This window comes from Aplidium turbinatum, chromosome 4 (genome assembly GCF_918807975.1).
Source record: "Aplidium turbinatum chromosome 4, kaAplTurb1.1, whole genome shotgun sequence".
Lineage (NCBI taxonomy): Eukaryota > Metazoa > Chordata > Ascidiacea > Aplousobranchia > Polyclinidae > Aplidium > Aplidium turbinatum.
Genome location: NC_137475.1, coordinates 27,811,270 through 27,823,441, shown reverse-complemented (window position 1 = coordinate 27,823,441; position 12,172 = coordinate 27,811,270). Strand labels below are relative to the sequence as shown.

At 36.0% G+C, this 12,172-nt stretch overlaps 1 protein-coding gene across 1 annotated transcript in view; it reads right to left on the bottom strand.

Annotated features, from left to right (window-relative positions):
- The window catches only part of LOC145769477 (uncharacterized), a 52,314-nt gene extending 46,337 nt beyond the window's left edge, over positions 1 to 5,977 (bottom strand). The window contains exons 1-3 of the mRNA XM_082581124.1: positions 5,129 to 5,977; positions 1,562 to 1,750; positions 1,176 to 1,367 (exon numbers count right to left, since the gene is read on the bottom strand). Coding sequence (XP_082437250.1) covers positions 1,176 to 1,367; positions 1,562 to 1,750; positions 5,129 to 5,702 — 955 coding nt within the window. The 5' untranslated portion in view covers positions 5,703 to 5,977. The remainder of the gene's footprint in view (positions 1 to 1,175; positions 1,368 to 1,561; positions 1,751 to 5,128) is intronic.
- Positions 5,978 to 12,172: the final 6,195 nt, after the last annotated feature.

Here is a 12,172-nt window from a genome sequence, read left to right as displayed (position 1 = left end):
TCTTTGCATACTTGTGGAGCTTTAAACCACAAACGCAAGCCTGATTTTCGAGAATAACGAAACGAAATTTCCGCTTATTGTTGGAAGTGTTGCCGAGCTGTTCTTGAAGAGCGCTGTTGCCGAGCTGTTCTTGAAGCGCGCACACAAAGTGTTGGATTAAAGATGCTTTGATTTAACACAAGACGAAAGCAACTTTAAATTTGAAGGCAGCTTTAACCGTATCTGTCAGTGGCGTAGACCTTATGGTCTCGCCCTCTGCTAATTCAGAAATTTCACATAGAAGCAGTGACGCTAGAAACCTGAGATTTCTTGACTTTTACTTTTTTTTCTTGCCCCAAATTTTAATCCCGAATATGTTGGTATCAGATAATTGTGAAGTTCACAATAAACCTTTTGTCACAGCCAGTTATGAAATGCAGGAAAATTTTGGGTTTATTCAATAGCTTGATTGACAGTTCACTATTAGCGTGCGGTTTCATTTTGTGCTTGTCAGTCAAACGCGAGGGCGCTAAAATTCTAGGCAGCAAAATCCGTCTTTTTACATTGATTCAACGTCGATTTTGCTGTCTGGGTAGGGAGTCGGTCTCTGGCGCAAAATGAGTCATTCTTTGCTGGCAGACAATAATTAGGAAGGTAATTCGTTATTTGGGCAAATTGCTTTGTAGTGCAAAAAGTGTATGGAATACACTGTTTGCACAGAAACGGAAAAACAAAATTGATGAAATTCTGTGTTCAATACAAGAAGACTTTCAAAATGAAAAGTCAACTGAAAAATTTGACCAAGAAATGGCGAAAATAGGTCTAAAACCGAGTCTTTATCACCTTTTCTACCTAAAATACACAATCACGAATATATTTTGCGAAATAAATTGATTGAAGTGATAGATAAGGCTTTTGACCAACGGCACACTTTTTCCCGGTGTTATTTGATATAAGCCGACGGAGTAATTAGCAATAAGAGAGACGTAGACCTGATGGTCTCGGCCAGCAACTCTTGCCGCCGAAAGGAAGCAGTGACAGATACGGTTAATTTGCAATTGAGTTAATTTTTTTATCACATAGATTTGATGCTTGCAACTTGAACCAAATATAGCAAAAATGGGATGTTGCTTTAATGTAAAACTAACACAAAGATATAAAAATTCTGTTGTTAAAATTTAGTTGATTCTGCTTACCTACTAACATCATAAAAAGAGAGTACACTTTTTCATTTACGGTAAAGGCATGAATGTCTCCATAGCCTGTAGATGTGAGAGTAGCAGATGCCCAATACAAACTAGTTACGTATGTGTTGTGAAGAAAGCTAACTTCACTCGCAACAAGTGTGTTGTTGTCTGTTGAGGCGCTCATTACCCTTTTTAAAATATCTGAAAAATAATATTTTTGTCGCCTTTAATTGTAGCCTATTAGAACACAGTGAAATATTAAAATTCGATTTAATGTGAACTTAAATGCATGAACTTTTGCTTTATCAGCTGCGTCTTGGTTCAGTGATATTGATCATTATTGCAAAAAGATAAACAGCCTTATTGTCATTATTGTTAAATATTGCACATCATACTTTGTGGTAGATATTGAATCCAACTTGTCTGTTGGCACAATTCTAAGGAAAACACAGTTTGGTCTGCTCGTATGCATGCCAATCCGTACCATCCGCATGCCGCAAAATGAATGGCAAGAGTTGAAAGTAAACAATACTTAGTGGTTCGATAGAAAAGAGTGCTCGAGCTAGATTCCTTTTCGCGCATTTCTGCAAAAATAGAACAGATTATATTAGTGTTTGGCCAGTTAAGTACGCTAATCTTATCGTAACCTCGCTCAAAAAAAAATGTAGGCGTAGTGGTTTTTCTCATTATTTATAGAGAGTTACCACGATCTGGAATCACAAAATTAATAAGGACAACAGGATACGAGGTTTTACTGCGACTATATACGTCAAGTCATTTAGTTGCACCATATTTTTCATCAGAAATTTCTCAAGCAATTTCTTGTTCTTAATGGATTATTCTGTGCATCTCTCCGCAAAAGCTAGCACTAGAAGGACCAAACATGTCAATTGATGCGTTTTTATTTTTAAATGTTGCATTCTGAAAATTTCTATCATTTTTTATTTCCCGACTTTTATATTATATTGACAGATACACTCCGATTCAATGTTGTTATTTTTGGGTCAAAAATTGCACCACCACCTAATACCACAAAATATGTTAAAATGCTTACACCAGCCCATGCAGCAACAGTTTCCCGGCTGATATCATTGTATTTTCCGTTTCTGAATAAGTTTTTCTAGAACGGGTCAGTATCACGTCAAAATACATCTTTTTCATACTTGAGTTTTAGTTTGTTTGCTTAGACTCATTTCTATACTGCATAATCTCGAAATTGCTTTAGATCAAAGGCATACGAGCCAAAGGGCAGGGGGGCAATTACCTCTGTAGTTAAAAAAAAAAAAAAATTTGAAAGCAAAAACCTAAAAATATATGGGCAATAATTGCTATAAAAAATGTTATATAATTGCATAAATAGAAGCAGCGAAGGGAGGAACATATCTTGAAAAAGTATATGTTCGTTTTATTGTTTATGGTCTTCTGCTAATTAATTGCTTCATAATGAACTACTAAATTTTGCGGCCACACATATGAAGTTATTCGCAAACCTTAATAAGTCTTGTCAAATAGTAATAATAAAAATGCAATTACAGAATGAAACTTTCACCGGACATTTGGTTATATAAAATGACTTGAGTTCTTCTGGTGACTATAACGTTCTTTAGTCACCAGAACGCAGGTCACTTTATAATAAAAATGCAGTTACAACACTGATCACAATTTTTTCTTGTTTAAAAAGATTTGATAACTTACATTCAATCTTCCATAAAACTACAACGCTTATTTATTGTATCCATGTTTGACCGACGAATTTAATCCTGACCAAACGACCTACATAACTAAGCATGCGAGGGTTTTCGCTAAGCATCTTCCAGGTTGTTCGGTCAACTTTACCCAATTACAGCTAAACCAATTGTTATACATATATAAAACAACATAAGAATATACGAAAAAATAGCAAATACAGCGCATATTGCTCGTTGATTCGGGTTTTTGGCATTTCTTTAGTCAAAATGACTAACTTTATCAAGGATGTTGAAACAGGTAAAAGCTATCTGTTCAGCAGCAGAGGCACAACAGAGAAACGTAATTGGCAAAAAAAAAAGATTTACAAATGCAAAGTTTAAAAACGCATAAAATTGCAGCCCAATTTGATTGACAAGGCAGAAGATGCTTCAAAACAATAAGCTACTGTCCAGCAGCCAGTAAAATTTGTCTATCTATTCCAGGGGTGTCCAACCTTTTTGGCCAAAGGGGCACATGTAGTTTACGAATGGTTGCGCGGGCCACTTGAGTATTTACTGCTAATTTGTAATCTTAAAAATGACAGTCTGATAATTTCTAATTAAAACCCTCACACCCAAATTCTAATCTTAGAAATGTGTTTGTACATTTTATGGGTTATATAAAAAGAGTGAAGTTGGTTTTAAAGTGGTTTAAGGTTTTTAGTTGAAAGCAAGGCAGCAGCAAAGCGTAAAAAATGTCAAATTGGCAATTGACACTTCTGATGTTGCCGGAACAACGGAGTTGCGCGTCCCGTAATGTATTGTCCGGCTGTCCCTAGGTTCATCCACGAAAAACTTGCTCGCACAAGTAAGTGCTACCGGATAATGATGTCACGAAAACTGCCAATCTATGAATCCTCTGATCTTTCTCTTAAGAAACAATTTTTTTGTAAAATTTTAGCAATAGAAAGTTTTGAACTTCTCTCGCTAAAAGCAAGAAATATTGCTGATTGACTGACTCTTGAAGCACCAGTACTATTGTGTGGAAAAGGGTGGACGTAACAATGTGGAAAATGTGATGCGTAACAATGTGCATTGTGATACAATAAAATTAACTTGAACAGTTGCGCACCCCATGCTCTATTCTAGGGATTATAGAGTAATAGAGAAAGAAAGCAAACAATAAATGCCAATTTATCGGAATGTAAGTTCGCCATAAATTATGTTGGCGATTGAGTTGATTATATAATATATGTCATTTTGAAAAATATCACGCGGGCCACTCAGAACCTTCTCGCGGGCCACATGTGGCCCGCGGGCCACGGGTTGGACGCCCCTGATCTATTCTATGGCTCAACGTCAAGAAACGTTCAAGTTGAATTTAAGTGAGAACGTAGGAAATTGGTCATATTTGCGCGTTTAGGTAGACGCACAAATATGTCAATCATTTTTGGCAGTTGCAGGTTATGGTAACGTTGATTCCTTTAATTTCCTATTATTTCAAATCGACTTCAATAGAATAAATACTCTTTTTATTTCAAAACATCCTGCAACACTGACCATGCCCAGTTTGCCCACCAATGGATATTTAGAGAGATAGGCTACCCGTTTTTACCTGTTTCAGCATTCTTGATAAATCGTTCCGACTGTAGAAACGTCAGAAACTTTTTTGTTTTTGATAAAGGTTAATTGCGACACAACAATTAAAATTACAATTGGTAGTGAGGTATCCAAATGACAATGTTGCCAGATGGAGAAGCAAGAAGCACGTGCTTTTTTCAATCAACGATGGGAACAAGAAAGTTTGATTGAAAAATTTTTAAAATCTTAGCCAAGGACGAGCCGAAAATTAAATCAATACTGCAAATCAGAAAATAAAGGAGAAATCTTTTCAGAAAGGTGTTGAAACCTGTGAATAAAATTGGAAAATTTTTGAAGCAGTAGTGGAAAAACTTACTTGGCGGCGTCTAGCAACACTGTTTTAGCATTGTTTACTGAAAACAAGACAAAAGAAGAATTAAGAAAGTACAAAACAAGTTAGTTCCATTTCTTAGAAATGGTACAGTGGACTTTTTTGACACACTGTCGGTCGAAATGAGAAGTCTTTTTGTGGTAACCCTGTTCATAGGTCTATTTTCGAGTCTGCCTAAAATTTAGGCTAGGCAGCTTCATCCAACATGGCAAAATATTAAAACTGAAATCATCAACCAAAATAATTATTTGCGTACGCTATGGCTGCAAGCTACAATAAAAGTAACACCACTATCATCAAAATTAAAAAAACTATGTACTTACCTAAGTAGAATAAAATGTAGTGCAAGCGCAAAACAATAGTTTGACGATTCAAAGCAAAAAAGACCTGATCATACTTTGTGAATGGCCAAAGGAGTTGTGCTAACGGTAAGTAAGTAATCAAGTCAAGTATGAATGCTGGGCTAGTTTGATATCGTCGCCGAACTTTCAACAAATTCTTCTCTTCAACCCCGTCGACCATGTAGCTTGTTCTTGATCGAAATAACATGACACAAAAGTATATCATGTCACAAACCGTGTTCAAATAAAAAATAACGGCACTTGCTTTGTAAAAGTATAGATAAGGAGCAAGGAATATGCAAGCGGTCGTAAACAGACAACTAAACGTTTGAAAACACTTCAAACCTGAGTTGTACCATGAAATCATTGCTCCGCAAAAAGAATCTTGCTGATGATAACTTTGCAGCTTATATGCGCTGTTGGCCATCTCATAGTCTGACTCTGCAGACCAAAGCTTGATACTTGGTCGTCTGTGCTTATTTAATGAAGCCTTTTTAACCTTTTTTTCTGATTTCATTTCTACTTTCAGTTGATCCATCCCCTTTTTCTGATTCATTGCTCTTGATCTTCAGCCCTAGTAGGCCTAACTGTCATAAAAGTCTGTAATTGAATCAATAGGCAATTTATCGCAACGTCGACAATTCACGGCTTGATGAATCTGTGCCTTCAGCTTTATTTGAATATCAACTAAACACATTGCCTTTTTCTGGTATTTTATTCACGGTTAACTTATCCGAATGCATTGATTTGGTTTTGACCGAACTACATAAAGATATGCTTTCGCCTTTGAATTTCTTTCTACTGGCAACTTAGAAGCTCTCTCTTAGGCCCACCTAGCCAGCCAGCCTAGAACAGTAGAACTTGGGTTTGGGTATTGGAGTCTGGAGATTGGCTTTAAAATGTTTGCAGTGTTGCCGAATTCAAACGTGCATTTTCGTCTCAAACAAGTTGTGAATATGACTAAACAAGATATGATTTTAGGACTTTAGGCTGTGTTTCTAACGATTAAAATATTTGTTCAAATGTTATATTCTTTTAAACGTAGGGAAATTTTATACTAAAAATACATTTACTTAAATAAAATAGCAATGCATTTTCAAAATTTCACACAGCTTGTAAAGCTTTGAAGCACTTTTGTGACTTAAATCACGTAATATGCTCAACACAACAGGACGAGACTAATGATAAGAGACAGTCAACCGCTTCAAGTGGACAGTTCGCTGGATGGTTTACAAAAAACAGAAAAGTTTTATTAGTCAATTAAATCACGTAAGGCCGTATTTTCCGCTTACAAAACCCCCTGTCAGGGGATACCTCTGTTTAGGCACGGTTTAGGGCCCCGTCTACATTTAGTTGTTTCAGCGTTTTTGGCTATTAAAAAAAAAAGTGAAAATACTGCAACCAAAGTTCGACATTTTATAGCTTAGGCTGCATCAAGGGAGGTTTGTACTGGCGATCATCATTGGGAATGACTATTTTAAATCAACTAAACCAGTAAATCTGCGCTATTTTGTAAGAGTTTATACCGAGAGTTTATGCAGACAAAGATAGCATCTGTGGGCAAGGCATAGTTTTACTATGGATTTAGACTGAAAGTATTCTTAAAATGCGCAATTTTGAGGTATTCTTTTTTCAAATTTTTTGGAGAAGGCCTCCAGACTCCCTCTGGCGGTGCTTTGCTTTTTCTAATTTGTTGCCCAACTGACTGACAAGAACAATAATACTTGTTTGCCCCCCGAAACTTTTTGCTGGCTACGCCTCTATTTGTGGGATGGTTGGTGTTGCATCTTGGTCACAAGTTTTTTTATGAGTGGCGGTATTGTTACGAGACCACACCATCTTGCTCAACTATTATTTTATAGAAAACAAATCAATATGAATTGTTCGTCAATCCCAGCAATGATAAAAGGCCAGTCTCACAGTGACAAGACACAGATTTTAAAAAAATGATAAATTTATTTCTTGTTATGTTGGGGTAGGCTAAAACATAGAAAAACTAATAATAGAGAGATAGGTAAGGTTTGAAGGATTGTTAAACAGGCTATACCGTACTCGATTTGGTATTGTCATCAAGCCGCACATTTTCGGCCTCTTCAATAGACTCGTTTATCATAAGACACATTCTTCCCATTATCATCTTTCTTGAAGTTCCAGTTTCACCTGGAAGTTTCGACTTTGGCAATGGTGATAATTCAGCCCACCCAAGTTTGAATCAAAGAATGTGGTTTTACTTTAAATGTGTTTTATCAAATTGTTTTGTTTAAGACTGATATACTGTATAGAAACATAATTTAGTTAGCTACAATATTTAGCTATACTGACTAGCTACAAATTACCATTACTTTACCATTACACAATATTTCTATTTTTCTTGCTTTTAATCGCATTTTTTCTGTTGGTCTTCATTGCTTCGAATTTATGTTAATTGTTGGAAGTTTTTACGTAATTTAACGTGGAAAGTAACTGCTCACACATCATTGGCCAATCTTTAAAATATTGTGTGTTTTATTTTTTCTTGCCTTCAATCGCACTACAGTCAGAGATGGGCAAGATCACCAGTATTGGTGATCTTGAAGATCAAGATCACCAAGAATAGGTGATCTTAAAGATCAAGATCATCAAACTATGTAATCTTGAAGATCAAGATCGTGATCTTGAAGATCAAGATCACTTTCAAGATCACTTTTTGTGTAGCCTACTTGAAAAAAAAATAAAGTTTTTGATCAATGATGTTGCAAAAAATACATAATTACTATAAGCAACCTGGGTAAAGGTATATAGTTGGTATTGCTAACCTTTACTATAACTACTCGATCGCTGGCCATTGTAATTAGTTAGTGACTGTTGCTATTAGGCCTATCAATTGTTGACGTAGTTTGCGTAAAATCGCAACGTCACACCCAAAGCCGAGGTTAATTACATAGTGCTGAAAAAGTCGCAAAATTTGCAATTAGTTTTATACTTTTTGTTTATAATAAATAAATAAAAATAAATTTTGAACTGCATCATTTTTTACCAAATTTTTGTCTGGTTCATTTGGGAGTTTTCGTACGTGTTACTACTTACCAGGTAGTTTTAACTTTCACTGTATTATGTCAATGTTTATTGCACCATATATCCATCTGGCAACTTTGATGCTGTTGTCTGCTATCAAAAAAGTTCAGAGGTTTGCGGTCAGACAAACCGCTCCATACTCAGACCCTAAGCAAGTCTTGGTCTGGTTGATTTGCTGCAATAAACCACTTTACATGGCCAAAATCGGCTAGAGTCCAGATTTTTTAACACCACCATTCTAGACTTTTGAAACATCTAAAATTGGGTCAAAGAAAGTAAACATTTCTTTAAAATTCACACATGGAGATTGTGAACAAAGCTGAATCATTTTTATTATAAGTCAACATAAAGTACACGAAACTTGACTTCTTTATTATGACCAACACAGAAAACTTTTTTCAATTTTGAAATGGCAACACTGCCAAGATCAGGTGGAGACTGGAGACTTTAAATCGTCTTTCGTTGGACACATATCATATTAACAGTGGCTTAATGTTAGTAGTTGCCACTAACTACTTTGTACAGTACAAGTTCTAAAAAAATGCCTCTTTCTAGTAAGTGAACTTCAATTTTAAAGTGATCTTGATCTTATTGTTCTTCAAGAGTTAAGTGAGGCTTCCCGTGACGCACCGAGTATTGAACGCGGGCCGGTAGAGTGAGGCACCACTCCACTGACCGCTACGCCACTCAATACTCTTGCTCTTTGCTATGAGCTAAACGCATCAAGACGTGTTCCCCTTACGACCATCAGCACTCTTGATAACGCACCATGGCCGATCTTCATAGCAACTGTCCATACAAATCTTCAATATATCAGCTAAAGTTATGTAGGCTAATAAAGTTATAGCCTATATATGTTTATTTGTTTTGTAACATTTTTTATTTTTTTATTTCCCCTTTATATCTTAAATTTTTCTGAAGGTGTTGCGACCGTGCCAAATTTTTTTCAACTCAATAACTTACTTCGATCACAAGCACGTTTTAACGTTCGCGTTTTGTCGCTTCTACCTTTTTCTTGAACTTTGCTATGTTGATGTGTATTGTTTTGATATGATGGTCAGAAATAAAAAAACAACTGAACTGAACTGAACTGAACTGAAGATCACACAAAAAAAGTGATCTTAGATCAAGATCAAGATCACCAAAAAAAAAGTGATCTTCAACATCAAGATCACGCCCATCTCTGACTACAGTATATAGCCTAACTTTGTGAAATTTTATTTAATATGTTATTAGGTCTGAGGATGAGCATTGTCATGGTGCGCGAAACGTTAGTGAAGCAATAAACCATCCTGTTTATTGTTGCTTTTACTTTCAATTTCATCAGATGAACGTTGCAACTAGTGCTAGAAACGATAATTGTCCTGATGAACACCCAAACTTTTCAGTATACCTATTATGTCAAGTTCGTGTCACAGAAACAAATGAACTCATAAACTATGTTGGAACCAAGAGACTGGGGAACGGGAGATTTCAGCGAAAAATATCTACTAATTTTAAAGGTTTAATTGTAGAGTCCAAAAATGTTTCTAAAGAGTATTCACGTGTACCAATCATTGACACTACTGGTCTAACAGGGTTTTCATCTTTATGGACTTTTTAACAAGATTTAGCCTACTGCATTTTTTATATTTCATTATTAAAAGTGCTTGCAACCCCTAAAAAAGAAAAACGATTCACACGGGGTCGCGATCCCCCGGTTGAAAACTATCGATCTAAATCAATAAAATCTTTTTGAAAGTCAGAAAACATAACTTTCCCAATACTTGCCAAACGTTGCAAAAAATCTGTGAGATTTAAAAAACATACGTCTCGTTTACGCATGGTAAGCCTACTTCTTTATTTCCCACTTTAAGTTCACAATTGCAAAAGATTTCACCTCTTTGTAGGCCTAGGTCAGCATTTTGTAGAACAACCAAGAAAACTCATATGTCTGCATAATGCACTGATCATTGAAAGCATGGAAATGAAACTTTCGACGGACTTACCGATTGATACAGGTTTGTGGGATATGTGACATCATTCTTTTTTTTATTACGAAAAGGGAAAAAGAAATAAATATCATGTAACTTATGATTCCAAATGACGTTGAAACTACGTTCTTCAAGCTTTTGAGAGAGTAGTCTTCTTCATGATTGCGACAGCCTTAGGAATTATCTGCATGAGAAAAAATCGCCTACAGTTTGAATATAAATAGTTTGTTAGGCTATAGGCTACTGTAGCCTACATAAGGGCTAACATGTTCATCGCCATCAGTCCTGTTTACATAAGACCTCGGCAGCCGTAATTCTCCACAACGATCGATTGTCCATTGTTCTTCCATCGATCGTCCATCGTCCAGGTTTACAAAGTCCTTATTACTCCATGTTGCAGGGTTTTCAAAAAATTTCAGATGTAGGCAATCTCGGTGTCTCTGATCAAGAAGTCGCTTCATCCATCATTACTAAATGCTCAATTCCAAGCGTGCAATAGACAATCCCAATAAATGCTATTTGCTTTTTCATGATATTTCAAGACAGGATTTCCGGACGCCAGGTAAGCCAAGAGCGTTTCCAACACTTCTTCGAAAGTGATCTTATCAATCCAGTTTATTCCCATAATTCTTCATACGAATCAAATTTCAGCAACTGTTAATATTCTTATCTATCTTCGGGCATACTGTAGTAGTAGGCTAAATTACATGTTATGCTGTTGTTCATAAAGTTGTTGTTTAGACCAGGGCTTCCCAAACTGAGGGTCGCGACCCCGCAAGGGGTCGCGTAACGAACTTCAGGGGTCGCAGAGAGTATACCAATTTTGCATAAAGTACTGCATATTATCCTGTGGTACTTTTCAGACGTTTATTTTACAACGCAGTTGTTGAAGCTGATGTAACTGTTCAAAACATTGTTCTTAACTGATTTGTGGATTCTGCGTAAATAGGCCTAGCCCTGGTAGTGGGCTAGCTTGAGGACTGCATGCTAGTGGCTAAATATTGAAAAAGTAAAACTAATCGAATCAATTGACAGCTGGTTAAAAAAAATTGAACGGTAGCGATAATTTCGTCAATTTTTGCACGGAAGTGGAGCTATTTGGAAGGACTGTGTTGGCAGGTCTACTGAGGGAGCTTCTGCAATGGCAGGACATACAGCTGCATTGACAGGACATACAGAAAGGACAGGACATTCTGCAATGACATGACAGGACATACAGGGTTTCATGCAAAAGTGCGATTTGCGAGTGATAGGCCTACAGTAGACATATTGCATTTACACACTATAGGCTATGATTCATTGCGAGACCTTAATAGCTAAAAAGAATATATCCTTATCGAAATGCTATTGTGCAAGATGCTGTGAAAATATTAACTTTATTAAGAGTCGCGCACTCAATACCAGTATTTTTGCAAGTTTATAGCCTATGGTGAAATGTAATAAGAGTTCTTCCCTTTTACTGCATTGTGAAGTAGGCTAAGATGGTTCTCGAAAACAAAACTTTAAAAATGCATTGAAGATTTGAAGTCGTGGGTTTTTCCAACGGAAAAAAATCAAACTTGGTCCATCATTTCTGCAATGACATTTGACTTTCAAAATTATGCTACTGTAAGTTATTTGTAAGATTTACTTGAAAAATGGAAAGAACTTAATTTATCCATCTAAGGAAAAAACACCAGTGTTTTTACATTGAAATCAAGAAATCAAAAACTTAAAGCGTTCGTTAAAAATTTAATCATCTAGAAAGAAGAAGTTGAAAATGATTCATTTGAAATTTTTTATCAACTGTAGAGTTTTTGACTAACAGTGATGTGGAACCAAATGTTTAAGCCTTTGGTTATCGACCACTTATCAAATCTGTTGAAACAGTTTTAAAAGTATTTCTTCCAGAATAAAACAATGCCAAATTAGATTGGATCCAAAACCTATTTGCAATACAAAAACAAAATACCGAGCACCTCTCTTCCAAATCTCAAGAATAACTGATCTATTTTCTGAC